This window comes from Castanea sativa, chromosome 6 (genome assembly GCF_040712315.1).
Source record: "Castanea sativa cultivar Marrone di Chiusa Pesio chromosome 6, ASM4071231v1".
NCBI lineage: Eukaryota > Viridiplantae > Streptophyta > Magnoliopsida > Fagales > Fagaceae > Castanea > Castanea sativa.
In genome coordinates, this window is record NC_134018.1 from 18,517,941 (window position 1) to 18,534,349 (window position 16,409).

Consider the following 16,409-nt stretch of genomic DNA (forward strand, 5'->3'; position numbering starts at 1 on the left):
AAAAAAAAAAAACCATCTTTATATCTCATGAACATTAATACCACCAGCTACACCATTTCCTCATTGTCTCTCTTCCCTATCACCTACCATTAATGGCCTTAAGGTAATGGTGTTCATATCATTAACTGAGTTTACTTTGGAGGTAATGAGACGATTCATTGAGAAGAGATCTAATTATTTCTCTCTACTTTTTCTTATATTTTCAACAAGGGAAAAAGTTTGATTCTAAATTGATTTAAAATTATTTCTTCCAACTCACCACATGAAGTTTTATAAGACAATTGATATATATTATTAAATAAGTCACATGACTTATTAAAAACGTTATGTGATGCAAACTACACGTAGTCTCTTAAATCATCACATTATAAGTTGACCGAGATAGTTCTTAACTAGTTTGGAATCAAACTCTTTCCTTTAGCAAATAATCAATGAGTGCTTCCAAACTCATTCTATTAGAAAAATTGTGCATTATTGTGGGCAAGAAAACTTATTTATATACAAAAAATAACAAAATTTTCTTCTAAGCCACCTTCCACCTATTACATGGCTATGTATAATATTATGAAAAAAGTTTGATTCTAAATATATATATATATATATATATATATATATTTTTTTTTTTGCTAAGAAAAAGTTTAGGTGAGGGGAGGCTACCACACTATATCAGAGCTTGGGTAAGCTGTAGGCCTCAGAAGAAACTTACATTGGACTTATAGATCGCCCATCAAGTAGGACTGCTGGTAGCGGGACTCAAACTGAGGCATTTTAACGAAACGTTCGATCTTTATCAATTGAACCAAACCCGTTATCACCCTAAATGTGTATGAAACAATCTTAATTTAACCTATTATATAACAATTAAACTGAACATTCATGCGTCGTTTCATCGTATGTCATTTTTTTTTTAAACTGCCGACGAGGGAGTTGAAGTTGAATTTTAACCTATTATATAACAATTGAACAAAATATTTCTGCGTAATTCCGTCGTATGTCAATTTTTTTTAAACTGCGGACAAGAGAGGTGAAGTTGAAACTCTGTCCTAGAATAAAAGGAAAAAAGAAAAAAAATCAGGTGCAACGTAATACCATACACGTTGAAGTATCGAATCCAGCCCTCCAATCTACAAAACCAGAACTATTTCACCGTGTTCCAACTTCCAACTCGGAGAGAAACACTGTCAAAACTCAGCTCAGTTCCTCCCATCTCAACTCAGTGTCAGCCATGGCGTCCGTACCTTCTATATCACCTCAGAGCTTGCTTCCCCTATCAAAACTAAAACCCAGGTCCAAACCCATCTCGAAGTTTTCCCAGACCAACCCACTTTTCTCGAGAAACAAACAGAAAACGAAGAAGTCGAGTTTGGTAGTGATAGTGAAATCCATGGTGGAAGAAATGGACGTGATCCCAGTACAGAGTACGGACAGTACGGACCAGCAAGAGGGCGTGGTGGTGAGTAGGGTGGAGAGTGAAGGTACTGGTTTGGAGACCGAGTTGGTGAGTGGGTTCGGAGCCGGTCACGAGGGGAGGCTCTCCTTCGAAGGAGCCGGTTTTTCTTCTTCGGGCTCGGTTGGTGATGGAGTAGGGAAGAGAGAGAATGAGGAGATAGAGAGACTGATTGATAGGACCATCAACGCTTCCATAGTTTTGGCTGCGGGTACTTTTGCCATCACCAAGTTGCTCACCATTGACCAGGACTACTGGCATGTGAGTCACTTTGCAATTGTATCCCATTCTTGTTTTGTTTTTGTGTTTGTGTTAAAGTTATACGTTTATGATATATGTTTGAACTATTATTGTTAGATGAGTTGTGTATGTGAGAAGTTGATGATTTGATACTAAAGATGCTATTGGAAATGGTTTTTGATTTAATTGTACACAATTTGTTGCTTTTCTCTGAAAGTTTAACGATTGAATTAACATTTTTTTTTTCTTTCATTTAAAAAAAAAAAAAAAAAAAAAACTGACCAAATCTTTTTTGGTTCGTTTGGTTTAAGGAAATTAAAGTCTTTAAAGAATGATTATTAGTATTTCAATGTTTAGTTCAAATGACTTGAATAGGATATTAAATAATAGAATATTTTTTTTCCTATTGGTGGAAATTTATAAAAGGATTTGAGCTTTACTAAAGTGTGGATTTGAAATGACTATGAGTAAGATGTCCTTTCGAATCAATAATATCACTAGTGTTTTTGTTTGAGCAAAATTGCAAAATTCACATCATCATTTGTTTTTGAATTAATATCAAGTAATTTATACAAGCAATTATTTTTTGAATCCCCTGAACTTAAATTCTCATTTCCAAACTCAACAATTCTGTTTTTGAAAATTTCATTCTTGGGGTGTCGCAGTTCATCCTCTTCTTCTGTTTATGTTAAATTTACTTCATTCTTTTTTGTTGAATTTCTAATTTACTGAGGTTAATAGATATAGTCAAGGTGTTTGTAGGGAATATACTCGTGTCAAGTTAACTGTGCATATAGATGTGTTTGTCTGGTTTGAGCTGAAAAGAATTAGTTGGGGGAAAATATATTTTGAATTGTATTTAGATGCTTTGCAGTGGATTGATGCGTGATGAACCAGGATGCATTGGTGCTAACTGTCATGCTGTTATATCAGATTGATCATCCATAAAGTTGTAAGAGTGAAATGGTGCTTTGTATACAGCTAAAGCAGCATAAATGGATTGGGGAACTGATTTTGAAGGGTTCGTGATTGATTTGAGCTTTGTTGAAATGAAGCAAATAGTTTCACAAGAAGAGAACTAGCCTAAGTTTGGACCACACTACAAGATGGGCAGCTGAGAAGCAACAGCTGCATTGAGCAAGCCTGTCTGGAATGAGTTCATGTGGATGAATTAATCACAAGGCAAGATAAGGAAAGTGCAATCAGATATTGCAGAAGACTTGGTGGTTTGGCTAGTGGCAAGATAAGGAAAGTGCAATCAGATATTGCAGGCTTGCAAAATGATTCAGATTCAATGGAAGTTCAAGGATTTATTGGGACAAGAAAAATGCTAGAAAAAATGTGGAGCTGAAATGTACGTTAGAGGAAATACATCTGTGCACTTATGGCTTAAGAGATGCGGTAGCCTGAGATTGAGTAGACTAGTGCTAAACAATATCTAGAATCCTCTCCCAATTAGTTTCTCTAGTAAAATTTTTTAATAAGTTGTGATTGTTTGCGTGGGATTGTTTTATACTCCATATCAACTTTATGATATGCGGCTTGGATTTTAAAGGGAGCTTTAATCCATTCTATCTTCTATGACTTGATTTTATTATTTATTTATTTATTTATTTTTGTGATAGGGGTGGACAATTTATGAGATAGTAAGATATGCACCTCAACACAACTGGACTGCCTATGAGGAAGCTCTTAAGAGAAACCCAGTTTTAGCAAAAATGGTTATTAGTGGAGTGGTGTACTCTGTAGGGGATTGGATTGCTCAGGTTAGTCCAAGTTGTGAAATAAGCCCTATATCTTGTTTTCGCTATCACATATTGGCCTTTACATAATATGTTCAAATCTTTTCTTTTTTAATTTATATCCTTGAATTCTGCAGTGCTTTGAAGGAAAACCTCTCTTTGAGTTTGATAGAATAAGGATGTTCAGATCAGGCCTTGTTGGCTTTACTTTACATGGTTCCCTTTCTCATTATTATTACCAGTTCTGCGAGGTGAACATTATGGTTTTTTTTTTCTTGTGCTTGGATTTCATATTTCAGTTGCTTGGTTTACCTTAACAGCTTCCTCTCTTTTTCCAGGAACTTTTTCCTTTCCAGGACTGGTGGGTGGTTCCTGTCAAAGTAATCTTTGACCAAACTGTATGGGCGGCAATTTGGAACAGCATTTATTTTACTGTCTTGGGATTTTTGCGACTTGAATCCCCAGTTAATATTTTTAATGAATTGAAGGCAACGTTCTGGCCCATGCTGACTGTAAGTGAATGTTGTGCTCTTACTGTATCTTTGCATTCTTGTTGAGCCAAAAGTCAGTGCTGACTGACTTCTCTTTGCCCTTTTGCAAATGGTGATTGGTACAGTTTTTGTGTCAATCATAAACTCCTCGTGTATGCATTGGCATATGTGTTCAGTGTGAACTGCTCTTGTCCGTTATCATTAATTGTCTGATTTTTAACTAATTAACACTTGTGACTTGTTTTAATAGATTCTCAAAATTTAAAAAAAAAATAAAAAAGTTTTTGACTTCTAAATAAGATTATCTTGATCAAGTGCAAAGATGTGTTGTCCAAGTCAAAACATATTTGCATTGCCTTCAAGCTTTTGGTTTTAGTTCTTTTGGTTCTGGAGAAACCTCAGATTTTTCCACTTGCAAAAAGTTAATAAATACTAGATACCATCAGTAGTTGGTAGAATTTTTGTTAAACATGATTGAGTATTGCGAAATTGCAATATTTTTATCTGTTTACTTTAAGCTAAAGTATATGATTGACCTTAATTCAGGCAGCCTATCCTGTAATCCAGATTAAAGAACTATTATTGTTATCATATGAGTTGATCTATGCTTATGTAAAGTCATCTTCCATTAAACCTTGTTGTTCATTGAATATGTAGGCAGGGTGGAAGCTTTGGCCATTTGCTCATCTTATTACCTACGGTGTGATCCCAGTAGAACAAAGACTTCTTTGGGTGGACTGTGTAGAGCTTATCTGGGTGACAATACTCTCAACGTGAGTATTTAATACGGTTTATTTTGAACTGTTGTAGAGACATGCTAAGGGCTGATGAGTGAAGAACTTTGTTATCCATGATATATTTTCTCCCAGAAAAAGATATGGAAAACGAGCTGAAAGATGAACCCATTCTAAGTGATCCATCTTACCTTAAATACTGCTTAAGAACAATAGACATATGCTTAGTTTTTCTGGCTTATTTGAGATTTACATGACATGAATAGAGATAGGATGTTAAGGAACCTAAAAGTCTCTTTTGGGTAGAGCTACTCATCTACTGTTCAAAGCTGGAGCTGCATGGTTGCATTCATTTAAATTGTCCTGAGTCCTAAGTATTTCAAGGGCTAAAAAAATACTTTCAAGAATGAGCATATAGTAGGTGTATGTGATGTGAGTACACATGGCTCGAATTTGATTGATTCTAAGATTTTCATTAGGCAGATCTAAAGTATCTTTGTGTTCTTTTCTGTGGGTGTGTATTTGAGGCAAAACATTCAATCATTAGAATTCTCCTGGTTTTATGTTTTCACTACATTCTATCTCTTACACTGGTTGATTTTCTCTTTGCTAGTTATTCAAATGAAAAATCAGAAGCAAGAATCTCTGAGGCACCAGTAGAGCCCAACTCCAGTTCCCCAAACATAGATACTCCTCTGGTACATAAAGTAGATTTTTGTTGCTTCGACAAATTTTCTTATTCGCTGCTTCATTCAATTTTTATGGTCATGTAAGAGCTGCATAGAAATATTCTAATGTGCACTCATTGGGTTGTTGTTTTCTTTCCCTTGCATCAGGAATGAGCAAAATGTAAACAACCAAAAGCTGGATATTAAAGAAGAGGAGTCTACTCTCAATTGTGAGGTTGAGAGAGCAAATCAACTTTCTGATGGATTGTGATTCGAAGTATACAAAGCAATCTGGATCATGGCTGGCAGAACTGATTATCGTATATAGTGCAGACATCTTAGAAACTTGCATGTGTATAAGACATACCCTTCTCCCCTTCTTCCTTTTCATGTGAATACATTAAGCTTCTACATATATTTTTGAAACCATCTAACTGTTCACTATTGAAGTAACAACAACTGGTCTACAATTCTCTACAGGCTACAGAAATCGCTCTTTAAAGGCAGATGAAAACTTGTCCCATTATCGGACTAGTTTGGTTGCAGAATATGCTGCAATCCAGTTTTTGAAAAGTAGGGTTATGATTGCACAAATTTATGGCTAAACTTCAAAATCGCACCTGCATAAGTATTGGGGACTGTTATTCTGGTTCCTCAAACTTTGTAAAAATGTTTGATATGGTCTTTTATTTACGACAGTTATTTATTTGTTTATTTATTTTATAAACATAGACTTTCATTCAACCTGAAAGAACTAGAGTCTCTCTTCCAGGCATCCTGAACAGTACCATGAAGAGTCTTAATATTACAATATAAAAAAAATTGCCAGAGCTAACACATTTTGCAAGGGCGTGAGCCACACAATTGGATTCCCTTTCAATCAAGTGCACTTAGATGACAACAATAGTGGCATCGACTGGCAGAAATTATGGTGACTGAAAATCCATGACAGATTAAAAATGCTTTTATGGAGAGTTGAATCAGAATCACTTCCTACAAATGATAATCTAGCTCAAAGGCTAGGATCTGATTAAAAATCACTTTACGCTCTGTAAGGAAGCAAATGAGACCTCCATTCATATCTTCTTTAAGTGCTCAGTGGCTAGAGTTGCATGGTTTGGAACTTGGGGGCTAAGACTTGATTGGCTCCACATTTCCAATGGTGAAGGCATCATCAACACCATCATTGACCCTGCTGCCCAGGTACAAGCCACAAACCAAACTTTATCTCTCTCCACCAAGTGGCTCTTCAATTTGCCTTAACCTTGGAATCTATTTGGAATTTGAGGAATAATATAGCTCATAATAACAGCGAATCTGAGGTCAACCTAAACAAAATCATTCATTCATTCATTGCGTGCTCGATTTAGGGAGCATACAGTTGTGGAGGAATCAGCAGAGAACCAAAGGCAAACCAACCCTTCCCAATGGCCATGTCCCTCCACATGCTCTATTAGACTTAATGTGGATGCAGTTGTGGCCAAAGAGTTCACCTCCTTAGTTGTGGTTGCCAGAAATGAGCATGGTTCTGTCCTAAAAGCTTGGGTCTGTATTGTGATCCACAATCTGCAGAAGGTACCGCTATAGTATGGGCAATACCACTATCTGAAAGCGGGGTTTAGGTTTGAACCCCAGACATTGGCACTAGAGGGCAATACCACTGGGCTATTACTCAAATTCCTATTCCTATCTTTAAATTCTTACTTGCTTTATTTTCTTTCGACATTGCGTATGTAATATGTCCATCTCGTATTGTCAAGCATCAAGTTCATTGGTAACTTTTTACTATTAATGATTTAAAGGAGAAAATTCAAGAGAGAGTGAACTAGTTTTTATTTTCTGAGCTATAGAAGCTCTGAATATTGTCAAGAAGACAGTCAACTGAGTCATATAATCCGATCAGACCAATTGATTGGGCCAACTAAATTGGGAACATGCCAGTTAAAAGAATGCATTCATTTTTGAAATACTGATACAAACTCAAGCTTTCTTATTTTCTTTTTAAAAGTATAGCACGTGGTAAAATCTCAAGTTATTGCAAGTGAAGTTCTCCATAGGGGTGTCTAGTGACCCGGAAAATCCGACCCACCCGACCATACCTGCCCAACCCGAAGGTCCATGGGTAGATCCGAATGCAAGTCTTGGTCGGTCACGGGTCTTGTTTTAAGAAGAACCGATTATTCGGTTCGGGTTTCAAATTACAAAATAATTAACTAGAATAAACCGAATCGACCGGTACTTGGGTAACATAAAGTAGTCTTCCACTCACATGCCTTGTACTTCAGTTATTGGGTAACATATAGCAGAGAGGAAACCAATCTGAACAGCCTTTTTTGGCACAAGTTCCCAATTTCAAATCCAATAGTTTAAACCAAATCAAGATTCAAATTCTACGGTTACAATTACACTCTACAAAACTCCTTTGAGTCATATCAGTAGACTCTAGCAAAATAACACATAGACACATCATATTAGTGATTCAGAGCAAAGGTACCAAATTACAAATCAACCGTTAAAATCAAAACTAATAACACAATCCAACGGTTACAATTAGAGATCAATTTCTTGATTAGATATCTCAATCTCATATCCTAATCCAACGGACATAATCCAACGGTCTCAAATGCTCTCTCTCTCTTTCTCTCTAATCTCTTCAGTCTTCACCAGATGCTCTTAGTCTCTCTATCTCAATCTCATATCTCTCAGACTCAGACTCTCTCTCTCTCTCTCTTCACTAGTTCCATACAAAATCTTCATCACTCTTCAGCCTTCAATCTTCACTCTTTAAAGGCTTGAAGCTTCAGTCTTCTCACCAATGAATAGACCACACTCTCAAACTTTGAGTTCTCACTTCGCCTCTCTCTACCCCAAGGTCCAAACCCTAGCTTCTCACTACAAGTTCTTCATACCTAGCCGCTGCTATTGCCGCCACCAGCACTCTCTTCTCTCTTTGCTGCCAATCATATGGGTTGAATCGTTGAAGAGAGTGTCCTTGTTGTTCCACCCCACTCAGTTCTTACTCCAAATTGTTTATGGTATATATTCTCATTTTCTCATCTCTCTTTTTTTCAGTCTCTCATCGATTATATTTGTTATGAAAATCTACTGTTAAAATCAAATAAACCCAAAGTTTTATAATTTGAACCCTAACTAAAAAAAGTTGAAACCTTAACCAATCTACATTTGTTCTTTGTTCATTTTTTTGATTAATTTTGTTCCTATTTTAATTTTATTCAGGAATTGTAAGTTTTACGAGTGGGGTTTTCAGTCTTCAAATTTAAAGCTCAAACACCCAAGGTTTTTTTAAGGTATGATTTTTGTTTCCCTGAGTTTTTTGTGTTCAAAGTTGGGATTTTTTCCTTTTTTTTTTTGGTTAGAGTTGATGCATGTTACTTATGCTGCTGTGGATGTTGTTGTCGTTTTGTTGTTGTTGTTGTTGTTTAATAAATTTTGAGCATCAATATTTCTGCTTTTATTATTCAGTAAAATTTTATTTGTTATGAAAATCTACTATTAAAAATCAAATAAACTCAAAGTTTTATAATTTGAAACACTAACTAAAAAAATTGAAACCCTAACAATTTTACTTTTGTTCTTTGTTCATTTGTTTGATTAATTCTGTTCATATTTTAATTTTATTCAGGAATTGAAAGTTGTCCAAGTGGGGTTTTCAGTCTTCAAATTCAAAACTTCAACACCCACAGTTTCTTTAAGGTATGATTTTTGTTTCCATTTGTGTTTTGTGTTAAAAGTTGGGATTTTGTTCTTTTTTTGTTAGAGTTGATGAATGTTACTTATGCTATTATGGTGGTTGTTGTTGTCGTTTTGCTGTTTTTGTTTAATAAATTTTGAGCACCAATGTTTCTGCTTTTATTATTTAATAAAATTTCAAGCATCATATTGTTTGTATATGGGTTCTGTTTAGTTTTAAGTTTTATGTAGGATACTGTTTTATGTTTTATGTTTTATGTAGGATATTGTTGTTTGGATTCAAGCATCAAAATTTTTCCTTTTTGGTTTGTGTGATTATTATTATTAATTGTTCCTGTTGTTCTAGTTTGCTAATATTTATATTTGATTTTTTTAGGTCATGGAATCCTCCACTAATGCACCGTTTGTTACTACACAAGCTGATGGTTCTATTTCTACACAAGTTGATGGTTCTACTGCCATCTAAGTTGATGGTGCTATTGCCACCCAAGAGGTTGCTGTTGCTACCCAAGCTAAAACTACTGATGTTGAGTTGCCCCCAATTCCACCTAGCAAAGTGACTAAGACTAGTAGTGGTAATGGTAGGAAAAATTCTTTAGCTTGGAATCATTTTGAAAAAGTAAAGGTAGATGAGGGTGTCACTAAAGCTATATGTAATTATTATTAAAAATCATATCATGTTGATAGTAAGAGTTGTGGTACTAGTAATTTGTTAGCTCATGTGACAAATTGCCCCAAGAACCCTAATGGAGAAGAAAAGGTTAAAGGGTAGAAAACCTTAGCTTTTGAACCTAAAAATGATGGAGACGAAGGGTTCCAACTTGTGTCAGCAACCTTTACTATTGAGGCTTCTAGAAAGGCACTTGCTGAAATGATTATAATTGATGAGTTGCCTTTTAGGTGTGTTGAGGGGTATGTGTTTAAGAAATATGTAACTACCTTATAACCTAAACTCCGTCTAAAGGATATTCCATCTCGTCAAACTGTGGCTAGAGATGTGATTGGAATTTATAAAAGTGAGAGAGAGAAGCTAAGGAAATCCTTGAAGGGTTGTAGGGTGTATTTTACTACTGACACATGGACTTCTATTCAAAATTTGAATTATATGTATCTCACATGTCACTTTATTGATGATGCTTGGAAGTTGCATAAGAGAATTTTAAATTTTTGTCAAGTTGAAGATCACAAGGGGGAGACTATAGGTAGAAAGATTGAGATGTCTTTGCGTGAGTGAGGTATTGATGGCATATTCACTTTGATAGTGGATAATTTTAGCTCCAATTAAACCACAATTAAATTTTTGCAAAGAGTAACAAAAGATTAGAATGTGACAGTTTTAGAAAAATGAGTTCATGCACATGAGGTGTTGTGCCCATATCCTAAATCTTATTGAAGGGGAGGGTTTGAAAGAAATTGATGCATCTGTTGCTAAGGTGCATGAAGCTGTGAGGTATGTGAAGTCCTCATCCAATAGAAATCAAACTTATAGGAGTTTTATGGAGATGTTAGGTATGAAGTTCAAGAGTCTTCCTTCTCAAGATGTACCTACTAGGTGGAACTCAACTTACCTTATATTAGAAACTACTGAAATATATGAAAAAGTGTTCTTTAGAATGGACTTTGAAGATGATGGTTATTCGTCATGCTTTAGGACTAAGGAAGATAGTGGTGGTTTGGGATCTCCTTGTATGAGTGATTTCCAAAATTGTAGAGCATTTGTGACTTTCTTGAGGCCTTTTTTACAATGCAACAAAGAAGCTCTCCGACTCTTTATATGTTACTTCAAATGCCTTCTTCGATGAGATCTTTGTTATTCAGGAGAGTATTTCTCATTTAGTTAAATCCCAAAAAACCCTCTTAAGAAACACAACCACAAACATACAAACTAAATTTGAGAAATATTGGGGGAAGGTGATAAAATTAATCATTTTTTGTATGTGGCTGTGGTTCTTGATCCACAAAAGAAATTGAGGTTTTTGAAGTTTTATTTTTTTTGAAATTTCTGGGAATGCAGTGGGGAAAGTGATAGTTGATAAGGTGAAAGATCTTTTGATGAAGTTGTATAATTTTTACTGTTCTGTTTATTCCCCAAATGTGCAAGAACCAAGTGAAAGTGAGAGGACACAAATGGATGGTAATGGTTCACTCTCGACATGAGCTTTTCTTGGAAGTTGAGCAATGCGTAGGTTGTAGTAATGATGTTGAAAAGTATTTCGCTGAAGATTGTGATGGTAGAAAGGTTGTGAATTTTGAGGTCTTGGGGTGGTGGAAGGACAATTCTAGTAGGTACCAACTATCGTCTAAAGTGGCTAACGATGTGTTGGTTGTTTCAGTTTCGACTGTTGCATCTGAGTCAGCATTTAGCATCGGAGGCTGCATTGTTGATCCATTTCGAAGTTCTCTCTCTCTTCTCATGGTTCAAAATCTTGTATGTGCATAAAATTTGCTTCAAGCCATAGTTCCGATTTCTCATTACCAATCAAGGGATGAGGTTGAGGCGTTGGAGAAGGAATTTCATGATTTAGGCAATATGTTTAAATTCTAAAACTTATTGTCTATTAATTATTATTGAATGTCTCATATATTCAAACAAAATTTAATCTATTGTATTTATTTGTTTTTCTTTCCTAGTTTTAAATCAACAATCATCGTCAATTGCATCAGCAAGTACCAGCTCCAAATTGGGTTCTAGCTCAGGCAAACAACCATTAATTAGTATTGAAGATTGTTAATTGTCTTGGTATGTTACTGCCTTTAGCCCCTCACTGTTATAAACTTGTTGTCCTTTCTAGTTGGTCTTGAATTTGGTACTAATGTATTATTTGTTAAATATTTTTTAGTCTATTGTAGGAGAAATCATTTATTTTGTAAAGGAGACAGCCTTTTGGGAACATTTTGGAAGCTCTTTTGTATATTACTTTTCTAACATTACTACTCTTAATGCTTATAAAAAGAAATATTAGTCAATAGGTTTTCTTTTCTATAAGTTATAGACTTATTAGCTAGAGTATCTGTCATTCAATGCTTTGGAAAAGCTAATTTTTTTTGGAAATACATGTGGTATTTCATAATTGTAATTAATTATATTGCTGGGAATATTGTATAGCCAGCCTTATGATTTGCTGCCTTTAAAACTTGCAATAATTTAATTACATTCTCTGCCTTTATGGCTTACCTAGTATATATTCATTTATATATATAGATGGAAATATTGCAATATAAATCTGTTGCTTATGCTTACTGTGGTTGACTTATTTGTTGTTGAAAATATTACTTGTTGTGTGGTTGGCATGTGCAAGTTTAACATAGGTGTTAAGATTAGCTTTTATGCCTCTGGGTTTTTCTTGAATGTATGACTTGTATTGAGCTAGCTACTTTCTTACTGCCAGGTGCTTGTATTGTGCGGATGTTTAACAGATCATAGGTGGTAAATATAGGCACGTTTGTGTATTGCATTTTGCTATTTTGGCCAGCTTATTTTGTTGTGTTTATTTTTTGGTTGTTAATGTGTGGCTGTTTAACAAGTCACAGGTGGTGAAAATAGGATTTTGTGTGTTGTGCTCTTTGTCCAGGTTTTACAATATATTTTGCTATGTTTATTTTTTGTGGTCAATGTGTGGATGCTTAATAGATGTGGTAAAAATATGTTTATTTTGTGTGTTGTGGTGCTGTATTTGGTCCAGGATGTTTAATGCTTAATAGGTGGTAAAAATAGGCTTATTTTGTGTCTTGTGGTGAGGTGTTTTGTCTAGGATGTTTATGTCCTGAAGGCCCAATGGATTTATAAGTAGAGTAGTTGCTAAATTTAAGTTTATTTTAAAGGCCCATTTACAAAAAAAAAAAAAAAAAAAAAAAAAAAAAAAAAAAATTAAAAGGGAGGCCCAATCTGTTTTATATGGCAAATTCAAAACAAAAAAAAAATGACACCCAAGTAATTTTTTAAAATTGCCAAACTCCTTAATTTGGTCTAAAAAGGCTAAAAAAATTGAACTAAAATAAATTTCATGGAAGTCCAAAAAATGGGCCCAATTTATGGCCCAAACTTGCCTAATCGACAACTCCGACCCTCCCAATCAGTGGCCTGAAACACCAGGTCTGACCTGACTAATTGGTCTAATACGGATCTAAGATCCAACCACCCGACCCAAACGGGTCGAGTTCATAGTCCAACCAAATAACTTTCGGATGTTTTAATTTATTTTCATGGCACTCATTTATAGTCAACAAAAACTTTACCTCTTGAGTAGAATTTTTTTTTTCCTTAAAAATCCCCTCTGGATCATGCACTTGAATTAGCTCATATTTCATGTGGCTAATGTTTATGAGTCTAAGTCAGCTCATTGTGTGGAGTTGGCCAGTTATTCCCACGTTCTATCTCTTACATAGGTTTGATTTTCATTTTACTTGTGGAAAGATTGATGTGTTATATAATAAATATGTAGTCGTTAAGAACTTCCACTGTAGATGCATGCCGTTAGGTCAAACCACATTAGTAATGTGTTCTCATTTTCTCTTGCTTCCACACTTTTTTTAATCTACAATATACATCATTATTTTTTATTTGTTAGATTTTAACATGGGATAAGAGCTACTTTTTTGTGGCCTTCAATAGGGTTCAAACAATCTATTATCAACCATTGCTTGACTCAATGACCACTGACGATCACTCAACCTAGCATTACTGCCTTCATTGGGATTAGTCCCCATTAACCACCATCCTAGCATTTTCACAACACTTTCTCTTAGATTGTAGCCCCAAAACCTCCATTTTTGTAACCCCTTGATAGATTTCTAAAAAAATATGTTGATAGCCAATTGAAAAACCCAAAATAGTTGGACACATTGCCCAAAGTGATGAACACATGCCCTTATTGTCTACTGCATCAAGCACAACTTTACTTATATGTTGGTATGCGCAGCACGTGACACACATGCCTAGCCACCGCATCTACCATGTTATCCATGGTCGTTCATGATGTTGTAGAAGTCTGAAGAAAGTACACACGATACTCTCTTGATGGAACATAAACTAAAATATTAACTTCTGGTAGTAAACCTTGAATCCACGAGAGGTTTCCATGAATTCACAAGGAGATAGACTAGAATCCACCAGGAGATAGACTAGAATCCACCAAAGGAAGAACTTGAAAAAAGTCTGTATTTATTGATAATAGCCTATTTTGCCTCTAATGGCTACAAAACATATAAATAAGGATAAAAACGTCTAAAAGCCTAATTCGCACTAATTAAGTAATTAAGTAACAAAACACAGAAATTTACCAAAAATGGAAAAATTGTGTTAAATGCACAATCATAAACTATTGACTTTAATAGTTGTCTCAAAATAAACGGGATCTTATTCTGACTTTTGAGCAAAAAATTATTAAGGAACAAAAATGACTATAAACGGCAAAATCGCAATTTTCGGAGCCTAAATGAAGGAATTTGCCATTTTCAGGGGTACCCCATAATAAAGTAAAGACTATTGTTCAGGTTATTGTTTCACTTTAGCCTGCCAAATTTCATATGATTCCAACTTCAAGGCTCATGATTTCTACTAGTGTTTTTTTTGCCTTGTGCAATGATTTCGGGCGTGCATAAGAGTCCAGGAAAGTCATGACGTTTTGTTCTACATCAATCCACTTGTAACTCTAGAGCGTGACACCTCAATAGGATGCATCTATTGAGGTGTCAGCCCTAGCGTTTAGCCACATGTGCAGAGCGTGTCTTATTATTAGGGAAAGGTTAAGAGATATAGATAATTTCACGGAAATTTTCACACCCAATCATCTTTTTTTGGTTTGTGGTGGATTCAAAAAGAGGAGTGGACAGAATTTTTCGATATCACTAGTAGAACTCTATTAGAAATTACCGTCGCTACAATCATCCATATTTTTGTAAGTTGTAATCACTTAGCTGCATAGAAATGATCGGGTATTTAAAACTTTACTGCGGAAGGCCACTACAATCATCCATATTTTTGTTAGTTGTAATCACTTAGCTGCATAGAAATGATCAGGTATTTATAACTTAACTGCGGAAGGAAAGCGGGTTGTTTGATGGTGATAATTTGTACACGCACAAAGAAAAAGAGAATAAAAAATAGGAGTTTTAATTTTTTTTTTTTTTTGGGTAATTACAAAGAAAAAGTGCAGGACAGAACTCTCAATATCCTATCCCTTTATCGTTGCTGTTTTGGTAACAATATGAAATAGATTTGCAGCCATATATACTTGATGATACCCAGGACTAATTAACCAAACAAGAACTACAAAAATAAAAACGTTAATTAGCCACAGACATGTTGGAGAGTCGACTTGGTGTTGGCCTGAAATTAAACCACCGGAGGCTAAACCTGCGTGGTGGTGGTATCAATGCTCTCCTCAATACCTCTTTTCTTGCACTATGCTTCTTCAATGTCTCCGCATGAGGCACTGCATAGCCGTGACGGGTACACTTGACCGACCCCGGATGGTTCGAGCAAGTGCAAACCGGCCGAGGCCTAGGAGATGATGATACAGTATAATTGTTATTCTTACGTAGTCCACGATGTCCTTCCATGGCGTCTCTATTGAGTGATGACCTCCCAGCTGGTACTTGTAGCCTTTGTGCAGCTTGTGATTTGTGAGGAATCCTTTGCATATTGTAGAAGTAATCAACTAATAAGAATAGAGTTTTATTTTTGAGTGTGGGCTGCTGCTGGGTTGAGATGAAAATTGGTTGAGACTCTGAGATTCTTCAGATATGGAGAATGGAGTGGGTGAGTGGTGGCATATACATTTTAAAGGGTTGAATGATGCAAATGAATGATATGAGAGAATTGACTTAGAGAGAGGGGTTAGTGGAAGACTTCGCCTGAGTGTTCAGACTTCAGAAAGGCTGGGCCGGCGTGGAGTACGTGTTTGACCAATTCTAGACTTGGAATGTGGAAAGATACTACCTGGCACCACCCACTAATGCTGTTTCCACTTTCCAGGTCCTATGATCTTTGAAGGTTGAATGGTAGCCGCATTTCCTGACTTGGTCTCCTTTTACCCCATGTTTGGTTTATTCGCAACAAATATCTCCTCTTTTTGTTTACAACTAGTCACGGACGCAGCTAGTTGCGCGTGATAATATTTTTAAGGTGGTTTTATTAATTTTTTTAATTTAAAATAATTTAATAAATAGTAATATGATTTATAATTATATTTTTATTTATTAAAAAAAATTATAAATGTAACATATATAATTTATGTCATATTAAAATTAAAATAATACTAATTTTTTCTAATTTTCAAAATGTAAGTTAGTGAAAATATTTTTTTTTAAAAATTTATTTATAATATGTTGTGTATCATCAAAAAGTATATAAAACTTGGAAATTATTTTTTTAG

The 16,409-nt window shown here is 35.2% G+C and overlaps 2 protein-coding genes across 3 annotated transcripts; one reads left to right on the forward strand and one right to left on the reverse strand.

Moving 5' to 3' along the window:
- Positions 1-1,144: 1,144 nt before the first annotated feature.
- LOC142638692 (uncharacterized) lies at positions 1,145-5,775 on the forward strand. 2 transcript variants are annotated; one of them, XM_075812751.1, is made up of 7 exons: positions 1,145-1,708; positions 3,313-3,453; positions 3,567-3,680; positions 3,768-3,941; positions 4,578-4,693; positions 5,268-5,361; positions 5,491-5,775. In XM_075812751.1, the coding sequence occupies exons 1-7, from the start codon at positions 1,226-1,228 to the stop codon at positions 5,494-5,496; spliced, it is 1,128 nt and encodes a 375-aa protein (XP_075668866.1). In that variant the 5' UTR covers positions 1,145-1,225; the 3' UTR covers positions 5,497-5,775. The 2 variants fall into 2 exon arrangements, with proteins under 2 accessions (XP_075668866.1, XP_075668867.1); XM_075812752.1 differs by having other exon boundaries at positions 1,146-1,708; positions 5,268-5,352.
- A 9,260-nt stretch (positions 5,776-15,035) lies between these two features.
- On the reverse strand, positions 15,036-15,831 carry LOC142641262 (uncharacterized). The gene has a single exon (XM_075815660.1). It carries the CDS (start codon positions 15,673-15,675, stop codon positions 15,319-15,321), a length of 357 nt encoding a protein of 118 aa, XP_075671775.1. The 5' UTR covers positions 15,676-15,831; the 3' UTR covers positions 15,036-15,318.
- Positions 15,832-16,409: the final 578 nt, after the last annotated feature.

Excerpts from the sequence above, each read along its gene's own strand:
- LOC142638692 (XM_075812751.1), top strand. The coding sequence starts at position 1,226 with ATGGCGTCCGTACCTTCTATATCACCTCAGAGCTTGCTTCCCCTATCA. Across the intron at positions 1,709-3,312 it reads TTGACCAGGACTACTGGCAT|GGGTGGACAATTTATGAGAT; the intron begins GTGAGTCACTTT and ends TTTTTGTGATAG. Across the intron at positions 3,454-3,566 it reads TAGGGGATTGGATTGCTCAG|TGCTTTGAAGGAAAACCTCT; the intron begins GTTAGTCCAAGT and ends TGAATTCTGCAG.
- LOC142641262 (XM_075815660.1), bottom strand. The coding sequence starts at position 15,675 with ATGCAAAGGATTCCTCACAAATCACAAGCTGCACAAAGGCTACAAGTA.